General features: G+C 50.5%; 1 protein-coding gene across 1 annotated transcript in view; it reads left to right on the plus strand.

Annotated features, from left to right (window-relative positions):
- The window catches only part of LOC114707583 (transformation/transcription domain associated protein), a 97,475-nt gene extending 79,983 nt beyond the window's left edge, over positions 1–17,492 (plus strand). The window contains exons 63-73 of the mRNA XM_037198542.1: positions 400–601; positions 1,410–1,574; positions 2,844–2,934; positions 4,266–4,465; positions 5,052–5,313; positions 7,458–7,683; positions 8,761–8,978; positions 11,056–11,240; positions 14,458–14,661; positions 14,748–14,942; positions 16,355–17,492. Of these exons, the coding sequence (XP_037054437.1) occupies positions 400–601; positions 1,410–1,574; positions 2,844–2,934; positions 4,266–4,465; positions 5,052–5,313; positions 7,458–7,683; positions 8,761–8,978; positions 11,056–11,240; positions 14,458–14,661; positions 14,748–14,942; positions 16,355–16,639 (2,233 nt within the window). The 3' untranslated portion in view covers positions 16,640–17,492. The remainder of the gene's footprint in view (positions 1–399; positions 602–1,409; positions 1,575–2,843; positions 2,935–4,265; positions 4,466–5,051; positions 5,314–7,457; positions 7,684–8,760; positions 8,979–11,055; positions 11,241–14,457; positions 14,662–14,747; positions 14,943–16,354) is intronic.
- The last annotated feature ends 680 nt before the right edge of the window (positions 17,493–18,172 follow it).

Here is an 18,172-nt window from a genome sequence, read left to right on the forward strand (position 1 = left end):
CTCTCTTCTGGCCTGCAGGGATGCATGCAGATACAGCACTCATATACATAAAACAAAGTTGCATTCTTTAAAAAAAAAAAAAAGAACAAGTGTACCAGTCCACCGAGATGGAGAGCAGATTGGTGACTGGGGACTTGGCATTGCTGGGAGTCAGAGTGACTGCGTAAGGAAGGCCATACAATAGTTCCATGAGTGTGTTAAATATTACTCAATGTTCAGTTTGGTTGGTTAGTTTTGGATTTTTAACAGCGTGCCTCAGGCTGGCCCATAGCTTGCTGTGTGTTCTAGGCTAGCTTTGACCTTGAGATCCTCGTGCCTGCCCAGCTGCCTGCGTGCTGGGACGACAGGTGTGTTTGAAGCAGTGTCATGTCATGTGCTGTATGTTTGGGTTCCACACAGGTCAGAGGAAGCCAACAAAGCATTCTCAGCAGCTGTACAGATGCATGATGTGCTGGTGAAGGCCTGGGCCATGTGGGGTGACTACCTGGAGAGCATCTTTGTGAAGGAGAGGCAGCTACACCTGGGAGTGTCTGCCATCACCTGCTACCTTCACGCTTGCCGGCACCAGAATGAGAGCAAGTCAAGGAAGTACTTGGCCAAGGTGAGGCTGGGGGATTCATCTTTTCCACAAAGCAGCTGGTAGCTTTTGAGCTGGGGTCAAGATCTAGTTCCGAGTGTGAGTGAGGTCTGCCTTCCTGTCCTGGCTTGCTCCCATCTCCCTGCAGTGGGACTTTTCACAGTTGACACTAAGGAAACAGGCCTGAGCATCCTGGGCTCTCAGCCTTTATGTCTGCTGCTGTCTGGGGTCACACCCTGAATAAGGCCTTCTAGGCCAGAGGGAACTGGGATTGACCCACTAGCATGCTCTCTGTGCAGTGCTCAGCATGGCTAGAATTCATGTTTGCAGGAGACGTAGGAATAAGCTCTGCTGGGAGTGTGTGTGGGGGGTGTTCTAATCCCTGGTTGAACATGAGCTTTGGAGTGTATGACGTCAGCACGCATGGTAGCTGAGCCCGGTGCTGACGCTACCCTGCCGTGGCAGCCACCCTCATCCGCTCTGCAGTCACAGGCTCTAAAGGATGCCGGGCACCAGCATGGAGTTTGCCTGCTGCAGATTGCTGATAATCAAATTCTCACAAAAATCAGTTTGGTTTGGGTGAGGGTACACCTGTGAACAAGCAGGTTATCCACCTGCAGTTACTGCTGGTCTCTGGGTTGGATCAGTTAGCATTTGCCATTAATGTTAAGTCAAAAGAACAACTGGATTCAAATTATAAATTCTACTCAACTGTAAAGGTAACACTTTTAAGCTTGTAGCTAATAACACCACTTCATTTAAGGTTGAGGAAAAGCCACTAAATTGAGGCTCTCAGAATTCTCATGTAGCTAAAGCTTGTCCTCTGCCTTAGGTGTTGTGGCTTCTGAGTTTTGATGATGACAAGAATACGCTGGCGGATGCTGTGGACAAGTATTGCATCGGCGTGCCCCCCATCCAGTGGCTGGCGTGGATTCCACAGCTGCTTACCTGCCTGGTGGGCTCCGAGGGCAAGCTGCTCCTGAACCTCATCAGCCAGGTGGGCCCCATAGAGCATCTTTTTATATGTCTGTAGGAGTCCAAAGGATAAAGACTTTTTTTTTTTTTTTCCAAGACAAGACTTCTGTGTGTAGCCCTGGCTCTTCTAGAACTCGCTCTGTAGACCAGTCTGGCCTGGAACTCGAGATCTGCCTGCCTCTGCTTCCCAAGTGCTGGGACTAAAGACGTGCACTATGGCCATGGCCACCACCACCTCTGACATTTATTTATTTTTTTATGTCTTGAATGCTCTGTCGGCATGTACATGTGCACACCAGAAGAGGGCATCAGATCCCATTATAGGTGGTTGTGAGATACCATATGGTTGCTGGGAATTGAACGTGGGGTCCTCTGGAAGAGCAGCCAGTGCTCTTAACCACTGAGCCATTTCTCCAGCCCCAGATGAAGACTCTTTAGTAGTGGTGTAGTTAGTTAGACTGGGATGCACAGAGCCTCTGTTACTTCTTAAAATCACAGCTCCTCCTGAAGGAGCAGCCACGAGCTATGCCCGACTGGTTCCATCCACATGGAGATTGTCCTGTGGTTCCTGGAAAAGACATTCTTTTGCTTGAGAGCACATGGCAGTGATACTCCTGAACCCTGGTGATTTGCCTAGAGGTTAGCTGCCAGGCTACTGCCTCAGTCTGTCCCGTATTATCATTTATGCAGTGGCTGCACACACACAAGCCAGGTGCCCGGTGGCCTTGACAGTCAGATGTGCCTATCTTCTTCTGTGGTGCATCTGGAAGGGTCTGAGTGACAGGACAATGTCTCCTTGGTCACAAGCAGAACTGATGCCTGTGCCACCTTGAGTACATTGTTTCTTTGACTCTTCCTGCAGTTACACAGACCAGATGTTGCCCGTAGTGGCCTTGTCTTTTATTTGGAGTCACTGTATGGCTTGGAATGGCTTGTGCCCTATACCATGACTAACAGATGCACAGGAATCTTTCGTTGGCTAAGATCCAGGGCTAGGGTCAGTGTCTCTTGCTTTCCTCAGATTTATTGAAGGAAGTAGAGTGTAGTTTCTGCCATTAACAGTCACCAGGTAGAATTTATGAGACAAGGAGTTTTAAACAGTTGAGCTAGCCATTTCATTAATTGGCTAACAGCTACATATATTATATCAATCACTTGGTGCTAGCCTCTTTGACCCCAATGCACAACCAAAACCCGTTCACTGCCTGCTCAGTTACTCTCCCTATCCATTGTCCATCACCCAGAACATGTATGGGGACAGTGCTGCTGACCCCTTGCTGTCTCTGAGCAGGTTGGACGAGTGTATCCCCAAGCAGTCTACTTTCCCATCCGGACTCTGTACCTGACCCTGAAGATAGAGCAGAGAGAGCGCTACAAGAGCGGTACGTGTTGGCGGGGAAGCTGGTGGGGTCTCGGTCAGTCTGGGGGTATCCCAGAGTACCACTGCCACAGGCACACACCTGCCCACAGCTCCTCCCCTCCATGTGCTCAGTCTTCTCTTTGGTCGGCCAGAAGACCAAGCCTGACAGCTGAGCAGTGTGTGGTTCTTCCCGTGCCACAGTAGGAAAGGCGTTCATGGGGCAGCTCACGGGAGATAGACTAAGTCGGTGAGGCCCCGGCTGCAGGAAATGAGAGAGCTCTTCTCAGCAACAAAGCTGTCAGTGTGTAGATGTGCTACCAGCCTGATGAGGACTGTCTTGAGCTGTTGGCAGTCTGGCCTCTAGTTGTAAGAACAGTCAAAGGATGTGACTTCGGATCTACACTGACTAGCCTTACTGAGGAAAGGACTGACTTAGTGATTTGGGGTACTTGGTAACTTAGTGATTTGGGGTACTTGGTAAGCTCAGTGCTTCCGAAGCCACTTGACCTCCTCCTGTTGCACCAGAGCCTCCCTAAGGGAATAAGGCCAAGTGGGCACAGGGGCACAGTGCACTTCACCTCCCTGGCTTAGTCATCTCTTAGTTCCTGACGAAATGCAGTGAGCTCAAGCCAGAAATTGTTCATGCAGTGTTCTGCAGCGTATTTCTCAGAGGCTGTTTTTCAAAAACATTATTTTGCAAGTGGGAGTTGGCCTTCCTGAATGAAGTATGTAGACCAGTTTCTTTTTTTTTTTTTAATTTAATTTTTTTTTTTTAAGATTTATTTATTTATTATGCATACATTGTTCTGTCTGCATGTATGCCTGCAGGCCAGAAGAGGGCACCAGATCTCATTACAGATGGTTGTGAGCCACCATGTGGTTGCTGGGAATTGAACTCAGGACATCTGGAAGAGGAGTCAGTGCTCTTAACCTCTGAGCCAGCTCTCCAGCCCATAGACCAGTTTCTTTAAGCTGCTTTTAGGTTTTTTGAACTTTAGTAGCAAGGGATGTGTTGGGATGATTTTCCAGGTATTTTATATCAGACAACAGATAATGAAGAGGCTCAGGGAGCCACGGCACTGGCCCACTTGGCCTCTCTGGCCCACTGGCGTGCACATGCTGGCTTTTCCCTGGACTACCGGTAGCCAGGGCAGCTGACCGTGCTCTCTGCTCCTCAGTCAAGTGGGACAGCTGTCCTCAGAACCAGGGCATCTCTACCCTGTCCCTGGGGAGGAAAGGTCTTGTCCCACAATGCAGGAACCGGCGTTCCTGTGGCCAGTGGGTCCTGTAGCGCTCTGAACTTGTCATCAGTGGGTCTTGCGCTGACATTGGCGTTGTGTGTGTTGCTCTCAGATTCTGGACAGCAGCAGCCCAGTTCAGTGGGTAACCAGTCCCATTCTGCATCAGATCCAGGGCCCATAAGAGCAACAGCGCCCATGTGGCGCTGCAGCCGAATCATGCACATGCAGCGGGAGCTTCACCCCACTCTCCTGTCTTCCCTGGAAGGCATCGTCGACCAGATGGTCTGGTTCAGAGAGAACTGGCATGAGGAGGTAGGTGGACCCAAGTCTGCAGCTGCTGCCTCCCTGTGGAGGGAGAGAATGGTGCCAGACATGTCTGTAGACACGCTGACTTCAGACCGGGGTGTTTGGTCAGCCCACCTGACCTGTTCATAGTTGAATGGAACCATGGACCTGCTGAGTAGTTGTTCTCTGGACACCAGTACAGCTTCAGGTCATTGAAGTATGAGGGGGAATGAGGGCAGAGGTTTTTGTAACCCAGTACATAGAGTGCTTGCCTGGAATACACAAAGCCCTGGGTTTCATCCCAGTGTGTGTGAGGGAAGGAGGACTGTGCTATGGCCTGGGTAGCGTGTGGGTTACTACCTTCAGCCTTTTCAACTCTGCTGTCTCCTCAAGGTCAGTCACTTCAGCTGGGGATAAAATACAACACGCTTTCCTGCCCAGTAATGCTATCTTACTGGGCTGGGGGACAGCTCATGGTTGTGTGAGAGTTCGTAGGTACCACTAGGTCCCTGGTGTTGGTAAAGGCAGAAATGACTGGGTGAGTGGTCAGGCATGGTGGACGCCTTTGGTTGCCTCACTGTCCTCTGGCTGATGGTCTTGTCTCTTCTGCCAGGTGCTCAGGCAACTCCAGCAGGGCCTGGCAAAATGTTACTCTGTTGCCTTTGAGAAGAGCGGTGCTGTATCGGATGCCAAGATTACCCCTCACACTCTTAACTTTGTCAAGAAGCTGGTGAGCACTTTTGGAGTGGGACTGGAGAACGTGTCCAATGTCTCAACCATGTTCTCCAGTGCAGCCTCTGAGTCTCTGGCCCGCCGGGCACAAGCCACAGCCCAGGACCCTGTCTTCCAGAAGTTGAAGGGCCAGTTCACCACAGGTAAGTCTTGCCCCAGGCACATGCTAGTTAGACTTTGTTAAACACATAAACTCTGGGCAGATGTGGTGGGCACGCCTTTAATCCCAGCACTTGGGAGACAGAGGCAGGCGGATCTCTAAGTTCCAGGACATCCAGAGCCACACAGTGAGACCCTATCTCAATACTCAAAACATAAGGAAGCCATGACTGCCAGCAGTCTGACTTCATGCCCTATCTTCCACTGAAGGGCTAGAGTTTGGCCTTCAGAGATGGGAGTTAGAAAATGGAAGGTTTTTCGGGCCGAAGCCTTGCCTTCCCTCGCTTAGTGTTAGGGTGGAGCTACAAGGTGAGGTGGAGGATTTGAAAGGCCGAGGTGCAGACTCGACATGACAGGTGGGCTGCAAACTTGGAGGGCAGGAAGCAGGATGACAGAAGGATTGTTTTGTTTCTTGTCTGTGGTTCACGGGAAGACATTTCCTAGGCTCAGAGGTGTTCAAATCCTCCCCTGGTCTCTTCTTGCCTTGTCTGAGGGGACCTCACCACTCCCCAGCTCACGTGTGGGTTTACATGGCACAGTGCCTCCCATACTGTTCAGAGCAGTTTACATCAAACAGGTTCCTAGCCATCTGAGTGGACATGGAAACAAGATTTGCCTCAGTTCCTTAAAATTAAGTGAAGCATTTTCACTTACTGTTTTTATAACTGTTAAAACGTCCTTTATTCACGGATATATGCTGAAACCGCAGGTGCATTTCTCTCTTTCTGGCTCTCTCAAGCTGGCTAAATACTCAACCACTAAGCCACACCTCCAGTCCCAAAATGTCAGTAATTTCCTTACTGTCCTTAAAGAACGCAGTTGAAACTGTTGTGTGTGTACCTATGGTAGATACCTGTTAATTTATCAAGATGCTTTACAGTTTCAGCCACAGACTGTAACTCACCTCACAAGTGGTCTGGGGACACTTGGGCACCTGTTGGTGAACTGTAAGGTGCTTGAGGGTAACACAACCTGTCTCAGGCTGAGGCTTCCACATGACAGATCTTTGATGAGGACCATCGAGGGATGTGTATGCATGCCTGTAACCCTGCACTCAGTGGGATTCACACACAGACGCAACTCACCCACAGAGATGCTAAATAAGAACAGAAGAATTCGGGCTCTGCCCTCTCTCACCAGGGAGCTAGCTGCTGTTAGCTCAGAGTCTCGCCTCTGAAGTCAGTGGTGCCATCACCCCGTTCAACGAAGGGGGAGCCTGTGAAGTCGGTGTTTACCATCGTACTTCACCTACAGACACCGAGGACCACCCCGCTTTTACCTGAAGGCCAGTGCTCCGTGTCTTTATCCGAAACGTCAGAGCCCTCCATTCAGTGTAGTCTGAAACAGAATCAGATATGAGTTGAAGCCCTTGAATCTCAATGTCAAAGCTACAAAACCAAAACCTCAAAAGTTCAAATCTCAAGGTTTCCTCAGATACAGCCAAAATTGAATGAGAGCAGGCCGCCCCTGCTGCTGACTTGTCCCCAAGGCTGCGTCTGTGTGTGCAATGAGCTTGTCTCCACCTGCAGTCCTCGAGAGCAGGGAGAGCACTCAGGGTTCTCATGTAAGGTGTGCGTGAGGATTCATTGCTAATCTACAAGCCAGGAACCACCCAGGTCTCCCTCAGGAGGCAGAGCATAGAATAGCCGAGTGTCCCGATTCAGCAATGGGAGGGAGTTAGTGGTGCACACCTCAGCTGGGATGAGCCTCTGAGAACCCACGCCAGTGGTGCCGGGGATAGACAGCTGGGCAGACACCGTACCACTTAGCTACGTCACCAGCCCCATGTGAGGAATTCAGAGGAATCAAATACAGAGCATAAAGTGCAACTCTGCTTATCTCCGTCCGTCATCATGTAAAAATCAATTATAAACCAGATAGGTGTCATTGAAAGAAAGAAAATACATTGACTAACCCGAAACAGACTGCTTCTGTGCAGTGAAGTGCATGCGGGGGCTGTTAGGGGGGACAGCCCAAGGCCTGGTGCACTGCCCCCTCAACCCCTCATTAGCCCTGTCCCTGAATGGAACCCGGGACTCCCGACACGCTGTGCAGACACTCTACCAACCCAGCTGTGTTATCCTTAGCCCTTGAAGCTGGTTTTCATCGTGTTTATTTTATTCTGCAGATTTTGACTTCAGTGTCCCAGGATCCATGAAACTTCATAATCTGATTTCTAAGTTGAAAAAGTGGATCAAAATCCTTGAGGCTAAAACCAAGCAGCTTCCCAAATTCTTCCTCATAGAAGAAAAGTGTCGGTTCTTGAGCAATTTCTCAGCTCAGACAGCTGAAGTGGAGATCCCTGGGGAGTTTTTGATGCCCAAGCCGACGCATTACTACATCAAGATTGCTCGGTGAGCACAGGGCCTGGCCCGCAGAGGGGCTTGGGGATGGCCGGGGGGGGGGGGGGGGGGGGGGGGCAGGCGGAGCTGCCGTGCTGGTTCCTTGGTGTGGGGTGTGCAGTTCTGTCGGTGGTGTCTTCAGAACTTCAGAACCTGAGCTGACTATAGGTTAGTGTCCTGAGAGAAGACCAGGTTTATCTGCAGAGACCTTCTCTGAATCACCATAGAACTTGGCAAACTGAACTGTCCCAGGTGTTAACTCTTACTGTGCAATATAAAAGCATATCTGGACCCAGGTGTGGGGGTGCACATCTGTAAGTCCTGGACTTGGGGTGCTAAGGCAGGAAGATGGTTCTGAGTCAGAACCACTCTGGGTTCTGCAAGTACTAGGCCAGGCAGGTCTGGTAAGACCCTATCCAGAAAACAGAAAAGGGGCCAATGAATGGCCCGGTGAGTAAAGAGGCCGCCACCAAGCCTGCTGGTCCAAGTTCCATACCCAGAATGCACGTGGTGGAAGGAGAGAGCCCACTCTGGCTACCACAAGTACACCATGTATGCAAAATGAAAATAAAAATGTAATCGGAAATTGGAAGCCAGGCGGTGGTGGCGCACACCTTTAATCCCAGCACTCGGGAGGCAGAGGCAGGCAGATCTCTGTGTGTTGGAAGTCAGCCTGGTCTACAGAGTGAGATCCAGTACAGACAGGGCTACACAGAGAAATCCTGTCTCAAAAAAACAAACTGTAATTGGAAAAAAGCCAGAATAAATAAATAATCGTAACAGCATCATTGGCAGTTGTAGAATTTACTAGAGAGTTGAGTCCCACTTGAGGTGTGAGCAGCACTTCAGAGAGGCTGCCTCCAGCAGCTGACTGCAGCTTCTTTATTTCTGAGTTGACTCCGCCTTCCCACACACTCACACCTGTCCCCCTTTCCTCCAAGTCCTCTGCCTGTCCTAGGTACATCCTAGGTTACCATCACATCTCTGCCCACTGAACTGCTCTGCCTGCATGTCTGTGATAGTTCCTAACACTGTTTCCCCAAGGAAGGGTCTGCTCACCTCTCCTCCATCCTCCATCCGCCTCTGCAGCTTTATGCCCCGAGTGGAGATTGTACAGAAGCATAACACAGCAGCCCGCAGGCTCTACATCAGAGGACACAACGGCAAGATCTACCCGTACCTGGTCATGAACGACGCCTGCCTCACCGAGTCACGGCGGGAGGAGCGTGTGCTGCAGCTGCTGCGCCTGCTGAACCCTTGCCTGGAGAAGAGGAAGGAGACCACCAAGAGACACTTGTTCTTCACAGGTACGAGAGTCAGACCTTGTTGACAGGGCGGCTCAGGCCCGGCCTGCCTCAGCTGGTCTCTCACGGGGGTAAGAGCTCTCCTCCTGTTTCCAGCTCTGCAGTCGTGTGTGGGGCTGTAGCACTGTGTGGGGTTGGCGTTGTCTTGGGGCTCAGCCGAGAGCAGCAGGCCATGTTATCAGGTAGTTCCCAGTGTAGTCTCTCCGCACCTGGGCTGCCTGTGTGTGATCTCTGAGGTGGGAGACCCCTGCAGTGCCTGTGTTCTGATCCCACACGGCCCTTCTTCTAACAGTGAAGGGCTGACCAGCCCCCGCTCCCTACCTACCCCTTCTTGTTTGTTTTTTTTTTTTTTTTTTGAGACAGTCTCTCTGGCCTGGAACTCGGAGATCTGCCTGCTTCTGCCTCCCAAGTGCTGGAATTAAAGATGTGTGCCACTCTGTCCAGCTTAACCTAGCTCATTTTGATCAGAGACATCTGACCTTTAGCTTTTAATATCCCAAAATCTGTAGATTCAGGGGCCGGAAAAGATGGTTCAGTGCATGAGACATGCTGCTCTTGCAAGAGATAGGTTTCCAGCTCCCACTTCATTTCCTGTCACGCCAGTCAGTTCCAGAGCATCTGACGCCCTCTTCTGTCCTCCATGAGAACTGCACTCATGCACATAACCACACACAGACACAATGTATATTATATATATATAAATAATATATATATATAATTAAAATACAAATAAAGAGTTAGCGAGATGGCTCAGCACTTAAGAGGACTGGGTTTGTTTCCCAGCATCCACATGGCAACTCACAGCCATCTGTCACTCTTTCCTGGTCTCTGTGGGTCCCAGGCATTCTCATGGTGCACATACATACATTCAAGCAAAATACACACACATACACATAAATCTTTTTAAGAACTAAAAAACGAACAACCAAGGCTATACTGAGAAACCCTGTCTCAAAAAAAAAAATTTAAAAGATGAATAAATATATAAAAATCTTTAGGTTTGGAGAGGTGTTGTTTTGTTTGTTAGTTTGTTATATATTTTTTGTTTTTTTGCGATAGGGGCTCACTATGTAGCCTTGCTGTCCTGGAACTCACTATGTACTCCCCAGTGCTGAGATTAAAGACATGTACCACCATGCCTAGCTAAAATAAATCTTTTGAATTCAAAAAGCAACCTGAAGAAATTAGTCCTATCAGAAAGTTGTGTGTGCTGTAGTATGTATGTGTTGTTGGTGAGTGCTGCTTCCTATCCCTGGGTTGGTAGATGGTACCAAGTCCAGCCTGGTGTCTGGGATCACTATGGGGATTGTCTCCTGGATGGAAGTCAGGGCAGCAGGCCAGATCTCAGATGAGAAAACGCTGCACCCGTGGTGCAGCCCACATGCAGTACCCATGTTTGGGGCTCAGCAGCCAGAACAGGGTGCACCAGGAAGGCAGTCAGTCTCCGCTCCCTCCAGCCGACTTTATTTCTTCAAGTAGCATCTTAATTATTATCTTGTCTAATCATGGGGACTGTCCCCATGAAGATGAACCCAAGTGCTCACAAGTCCGTGACTCTGCCAGCTGGCATCATAGGGAGACAGCTGTGGTGCCATGCAGGTGCTGTGCCAACCTGCTGGGCTGCTTCCAACTGGAGCTCAGTAGTTTGGCCATGACAGGTGCCATCCCCAAATACACACCGCTCCAGGAGCCACACCTCAGCTCTGTAGTAGTCGTGGGAACAGACTGTTGGATTTCTGTGATGAATGGAGTCCATCACTGAACCCCAGGTCACAGAGAAATGTCAGTTATCTTCTATGCAGAGATGGAGGCAGCCCTTGTAGGTGCGGGTCCACACATGTAACAGGTGCGCTAGAGTCAGAGTGGTGTCCAGCCACTCTGTAAAGAGTGAGCGGTGGGTCGGGTCCTTGCTGAAGGATGCTTGGAGCACCCAGTGAGGACTTAACCCTATGGGTGGTGCTTTATGGCATCTGCTGTAATTGAGGTTATGTGACCTGGGCTCTTCAGCTCTGGTGGCCGAAAGGGAATGCTGAGTGCTGACCCGGTCACTCTCCCTCACCTTGTCCTCTTTCCTCCCCAGTTCCTCGGGTGGTGGCTGTGTCCCCACAGATGCGCCTCGTGGAAGACAATCCCTCCTCACTTTCCCTCGTGGAGATCTACAAGCAGCGCTGTGCCAAGAAGGGCATTGAGCACGACAACCCCATCTCCCGTTACTACGACAGGCTGGCCACAGTGCAGGCCCGGGGAACGCAGGCCAGCCACCAGGTACCAGGCAGGAGGCCAGCTGCTGCCCGGGGCCTCTGTCCATGCTGCTTGGTTACAGTGGGATGTTCCGAGAGGGACTGCTCACTTCTCATGAGATGGGAGAGGTCAGATGGCCGGTGGCCATCTGCTGCAGGGGGTTTGTGGTGAGGCTCTTGACCTCAGAGAGTCCATTGTCCCTGCCCTGCACTTAGGGAAAAGCTCAGAAATTAGACTTTAAACACCAGTGGATGGCATGCTCACTTGGCAGCCAGTGACATTGGGTAGCACACATCTAGACCCTGTGGGGTTTCTGAAATATAAAACATGACCGACTGAAACCTTTGGGACCCAGCTGTTTGGGTTGCCTGGGGCAGGAGCGCCGAGTGGGCCATAGGAAGCTCAGACAGCCTGTGCTCCCAGGGTGACAGAGGGCCCTCTCCTTATTTGCAGATTCCTGCCCTTGGCTGGGAAGATTTTGTCCAGGGTTGTGTGGAGCGGCAAGAGGCAGCTGTTTTGGCCCCTCCCCAGGTGCCATGGGGTCCTTCTGTGCATTACCAGGAGAGGCCACGGGGTGGAAGCCATGACCTGCCCTGTGTTGCCCGGGGCTCATTGTAGTTTCTTTGGATCCTGCAACATTGGGCTTTATTTAGGAGGCTAGAGCCCATAGGGCATCCTTTCCACCTCCTGAGCAGGGAGAGCCTGAGGTGGTCCTGGCTGGCAGGGTCTGAGGCAGTTCCCCGCCTCTTCAGGCAGAGGGAGTAAGTCCCTGCTTACTCATAGGCTTCTAGACAGAACTGAGGCCCCCTCAGTTGAGAATTGGGTATTTTATAGCACAGGTCACGGCTTGGTCATTGTGTGTGCCCCTTGGGTAGATGTGAGATGTTCATGAGAGAGGCACCATCATTCTGCTCTGACAGAGGAAGCCTCTAGCTAAAGCTTAGGTGCTTCGCCGGTAGCCCGAGGAATGGTGTTGGTTCACTCACAGGCACTGCCTGAGTAGAAATACTGGCCCCGCTGGGTGACTCCCAGCTCCCCAGCTTCCTCTCTACACCTGGTTGGTTTGTGCTAACTCTGCTCCATTCCGGTGGTTTTAATAGCACTTTTATTGAGATGAAATTTCATGCTGTAAAAGCCATCCTCGAAGGCCTTGGGTGTCTGTAGCCGATTCTCAGCTGTATGGCCATCAGCTGCCACTCCCCATCTCTCTCCAAATCCCAGCCCCCCCAGCCCCAAGTGGACCATGGGTCTTCTGCGTCTGGTGTTGCCTGTTCTTGGCATGCCGTGAATATAATTGGACTTTGGGTCTGACTTCTCACTTAGAGTGATTTGATCCACTCTGCTAGCCTGTGTCAGCACGCTGGTCCTTTTACATTGCCGCATTATATTCTAGTCTATGAGCGCCGTGCTTTTAGTGTGTCCATTTATCAGTTGGTGGGCTTTGGATACTTACTTTTGGCTCTATAGTGACAGCTGCTGTGGACTTTGTCATACTTGTCTGTGTGAATATGTGTTCACTTCTGAGTATGTATTTATCTCTACACCCAGGTGTAGAATTGTTGGGTTACATAGTGACTCCATGTTGAGCATTTTAGCAGTGTGTGTCCTGATTCCTCTGCGTCCTTGTTTATTGCCTGCCCCCCTTTTCCCCACTGTAGCCACCCTGGAGGGCATGAGTACTAGTAGTCGCTCCCCAGTGATGACCACAGTCTTTCCTGTATTACTGGCTGTTTACCTTTTTTCCTTTCATGATACCTGTTCAAGCCCTCTACCATTTTTAAGTTGGACAGTTTGTCGAAGTGTCCACTTTTATGTATATGGCTGTTTTGCCTGAATGCATATCTCTGCACCATCTGCATGTCTGGTGCCCTTGAAGGTCACAGAGGTTGGTGGATCCCCTGCAGCTAGAGTTACATAAGGTTGCAAGCAGCATCGTGGATGCTGGGAACCCAGCCCAGGTCCTCTGCAATAGCAGCCTGCTGCGGAGCCATCTCTCCAGCCCCGGATTGGGCTTTTTATAGTGAATTCTAGACATTTTTATATGGCGTCGTGACTTCCTGGACCTAACCTGTTCCTCTGTCACCTGTAGCCATTAAAATTCACTCAGTTTGGTAGTTGATAGATGGTTTGATGGGTGTGTTTGTGTGAATGTGTGTGTTTTGGTAGTACTGGGCCTTACATATGCTAGAAAAGCAGTCTACCACTAAACTACCACCCCAACCCTTGATGTGACAGATGTTCTTAGATGTTTGAGCCAACATGCTCGTGTCTGTTTTGATGGTGTCTGTCTGTCTGGGCCGTGCCGTCAGCACGTTCAACAGTTTGTAGTTTTGCCTTCGCTCTCACTGCCACTGGGGCAGAGCTGGGGTCACATCCAGTTAAACACACTTGACCTTTTAGGTTCCTGGAATGTTCTGGAGCTGTCAGAGCCACTGCCCTTCCCACCCCATCTCCTACACCAGCTCTTGTGTTTGGCCAGGCTCTTGCAGGCTCTAGCTGATGGTGTGGTCTCTGCCCCTGCAGTGTTAAATAGTTCCCTTCCCTTCTTTCAGTAAACCTTGTATCACTGAGTGAACGTCATTGAAACAGGGACAGCCCCTGTCGGGCAGATAGGTCAGGTGGGGGGTAACTCCAGGGTGAGGGCTAGCAGTCCTGGCCACTGTGGAGGTGGGGAGGAGACTGGCAGAAAGATACGTGAAAGTGCCGCCAGGGCCACTGTTCTTGCCAGGACTGAGCCTGCTGTTCCTAGATGAGTTCATCTGATCGTTGTTAGGAGCTTGCAGTTTCTAGAGACCTGGACAAATTGGTGTTGGCCTTTCCCAGTTAGACTAAAGCTGTCTCACTTCCTGGGATTTGGTGTCTTGCAGCACAGAACTGAGTTCATGCAAATGTGTGGTCTTTTTTTTTTTTTAATTAACTCTTTGGTTTATGACACTTCTCTCTCTACATGATTTAAAGGATATTGGTATCCAGCTGTCCTTTGTCCCTTCTGTTAGCTGGATGTTGCATTCTGAGGCAGCAAAGGTGACAGTAGCTTTGAGTGTTGACCTTGAGAGGCATGCTCCACACAGCCGTGGCTTCTATTCAGACAGTCTCACTGGCAGTGGGTCCATCAAGCTCAGAGGGAAACCGAGGTCTGCAGTGTTGAGTCAGATGCTAAGTGAACCAGGAGTTGCAATACAAGAGCTTTCCATCTGCCAGGAAACATGGGCAAAGACTCATAGAGTGATGTGTGTTCCAGGTCCTCCGAGATATTCTCAAAGAGGTCCAGAGCAACATGGTCCCCCGCAGCATGCTGAAGGAGTGGGCCCTGCACACCTTCCCCAATGCTACAGACTACTGGACCTTCCGCAAGATGTTCACCATCCAGCTGGCGCTCATCGGCTTTGCAGAGTTCGTCCTGCATCTCAATAGACTCAACCCTGAGATGTTACAGATTGCTCAGGTAATTTGCTGTCAACAGCTAGACCCTGCTTTGACCCCTCTGTCCTGCCAGGGTGGAGCTTAAAAATGTCTCCCTCTAAAATGTAGGACACAGGCAAGCTGAATGTGGCTTACTTCCGATTCGACATAAACGATGCAACTGGGGACTTGGACGCGAACCGTCCAGTCCCTTTCCGCCTCACGCCCAACATTTCTGAGTTCCTGACCACCATCGGGGTCTCGGGCCCGCTGACGGCCTCCATGATTGCTGTTGCACGGTGCTTTGCACAGCCCAACTTCAAGGTGGGTCTCAGCGTCCTCGCGTGAGCGGCCTGGACCACTCCGTAATGCCGCCTGGGCGCTCAGTGGTGCTCAGGCCTGCAAACGAGCTCAGGAGGGAGGTGTTAGAGTGGAGTGTTTGGAGAAGGTCTGGAATGTTCCTTGTCTAAAGACGTACAGAATGAAAGGGAGGTCACTTTGCCAAAAGGACCCTCGAGTCCTTGGTTGGAGCACTGCTTTGTAGTTCTCTGGAGCAGCTTCAGCTTCCATCTTACACGATGGGACGCTGACATGAAAGGGCTGAAGTATTTCCTGGCTCGCTCGCTGCCTCCCTTCTGCAGGGTTGGAATGAGGCCCGAGCAGACACAAACACCCAGGATACACGGTGTACTGGTAGTGCCAATGGTTGCTGCTATAGACGAGGTGTTTTGAGGCTGGAGAGTTGGCTCTGTTGGTTAAGAGCACTCACTGCTTTTGCTGAGGACCCCAGTTCAATTTCCAGCACCCACATGGTGGCTCATTACCATCTGTAACTATAGTGACTCATGCGGGCACTAGGCATACATGTACACGTAAATGCTGCAGGCGAAAACATTGAAATTCATAAAATTATTCTAAAATGTTTAAAAATAGACAGTTGACAGATAGGCAAATAGCAAGGGGTATTCAAAGATGAAGTGTGAACCTGGAGCAGAAAGAGAAGGAAGAGTTGATCCCTAGGAGTGTGAAGTGTAGGTGGGTTTTTGTTTTGATTAACAGGCTTGAGTTATATAAGCCTCAGTTGACTGCTCATGAATGCCTACTTATTCATAATTAATTCATAATATTATTACCATAGACATAAGATGGTAAATAGGATATTTTTTCACCTAGGAGTTAATTCAGAGAACAGTCGATCTTACCGTGTATGCTACCAAAACCAGTCCAGATTAGCCTCGTGTCTCTAACTTCCAAAATATGTTTCAGGATGTGTTTCCCGCAAAATGGGAGTTGCTAAGGGTTGCTGGGGAGCTGTATGTCAGTGACTCAGTGGCCTTGTTCAGAGAAGTGTGTGTGTGTGTGTGTGTGTGTGTGTGTGTGTGTGTGTGTGTGTGTGTGTGTGTGTCTCAAGCCAAGCCAGGACTGACTTTACTTACCCTTCACTTGCCTACCTCACCGAGACGCCCTCAGCACCCTGGCAAGCACAGGGCTGTCTGCTCTGAGTACAGTGGCAGGACACATCCTTCAAGCCTGCCATTTCCGGGTGTCCTCTCTGTGCCCGGGACCCTGGCTACATTCTAATGGATTCTCAGCCGATTATCCCAGCACTGTCAGAAGAAGTGCTTTGCTCAGTCCCGGGTGGCAGCCTGGCCCTGGCCATTCTTGTTAGATGGCCCACATAAAGCTGCCCCGTCACTCCTGGCGGGACACAAGCCCTTTCCCTCTCCTTTGCACAGGTGGACGGCATTCTGAAAACTGTGCTCCGGGACGAGATCATTGCTTGGCATAAAAAGACCCAGGAAGACACTTCCTCCCCGTTGTCGGCCGCCGGGCAGCCCGAGAACATGGACAGCCAGCAGCTGGTCTCCCTGGTTCAGAAAGCCGTCACTGCCATCATGACCCGCCTGCACAACTTGGCCCAGTTCGATGGCGGGGAAAGCAAGGTGAACACCCTGGTGGCCGCTGCCAATAGCCTGGACAACCTGTGTCGCATGGACCCTGCCTGGCACCCATGGCTGTGACCTCAGCTGTCACCTCACCCGGAATGTGAAATGTGCCTCTCAGCCTCTGAGCCCATGGCTGTTGAGACCTCGCTCTGCCTTGTTACCCACTTTATTTAGTTACTTTCCCAGTAGTTTGTGTGTGGAAGAGCTTGAGATTTGTCCTGAAGGGAGCCCCCTGCACACCAAGTGGCCAGGCTGTTAGAGATGGCAGAGCCCAGCTAAGCAGCTTCTGAGATGCTTTTTAGTTTACCGATTCCCAGGCTGGGATTGCCTCTTGTGGTACTCCTGCCTCAGTGTGACGGGCAGATTGAAGAGGTCCCTACATCCCCTTAACTTCCAGAAACTACACCTCAGAGCAGTTGCGTGCTGTGCACAGACCTTCAACGGGGTCCAGGAAATCCACAGTGTTAGAGAAGCAGGAATCAGGAGCAGACAGACAGACAGGCTTCCTCCTCTCAGCACAGATGGTCGGTCACTCTGTCTATCACTGGCTCTGGGAATCTCACTAAGTCTCAGTGAGCCCGCATCACCTGCGGGGAAAGCTGCACTTGACCTCATGGATTCTGATTCAGCTGGGCAGAAATGGAACTGTGGAGGCCAGCAGGCCAAGCTTGCACATTTGACGCTGGCCTGTTGGCTATCTTTTAGAAATTTACTATCATTGTACCAGGAAAAGAAAACAAAAAACAAACAAACAAACAAAAAAAAATCATTTTGTTTTTCCTTCCTAACTTCAAAAGAAAGCGGTGAAAGTTTGTCCCTTTTAGTCTCTGTTATGTTGACATTTTTATAAATCTGAGCATTGAGAAGGTTCTAGCTAAATTTGTACAGTGTGATTTTTTTTTTTTAGAATAAATATTTTACAAAAGTATTTGTTGTCACCTGTTTTTGTGTTAGCATGTTTCTGTGTGTCATCTGGACAGAGTGGTGTGTGGCTTCTAGATGATGGTGCATGCTGCTGTGCGGACACAGTGGCCATGGGCACAGGTGGGTGAGGGCTGGGCTCCCAGGGTCAAAGCAAACCAGCCTGTTTAAAGCCAGGCGGTAGGAATGCCAGTCCTGACTTGGGCAGTGTGCCAGGCCTGTCCATGTTCATCCTGCTGTCTGTACCCATCTCTGTGGCCCCTGTTGGATGCTCGGCTGGCTTTCAGTATCCAGTCTCAACCCTGGCCAGGTCCTCCATTTTGGGAAAGCAGTATGAACCAATGTACCAGCGGACACGAGACAGGCCTAAGCACACAGCTGTGACGTCGGCATGACACAGGACGTGTCCTCCTACTTAAACACAGGCTGAGTTGAATCTAAAGGAGTTTGACGTTGACAGGTGCCAACTTTCTACGAGGACTCTGCACAGCTGCTTTTGACATGTGGGGGTGGGTAGACACAGCCCCTTCTTGGCCTTGGACTCTCATCTACCTTCCCAGTGTCCCCAGCTTACAGAGACTGTCTCTTGAAGCTGAGCTTACCCTAGTCTGAGAAGTCAAGTCTGAGGAACGCAGCCTCCTGGTTGCCGCACACCTCAGCATACAGCCGGACTGACTGACCTGGCTA

Source organism: Peromyscus leucopus, chromosome 23, assembly GCF_004664715.2.
Source record: "Peromyscus leucopus breed LL Stock chromosome 23, UCI_PerLeu_2.1, whole genome shotgun sequence".
In the NCBI taxonomy this organism is placed as follows: domain Eukaryota; kingdom Metazoa; phylum Chordata; class Mammalia; order Rodentia; family Cricetidae; genus Peromyscus; species Peromyscus leucopus.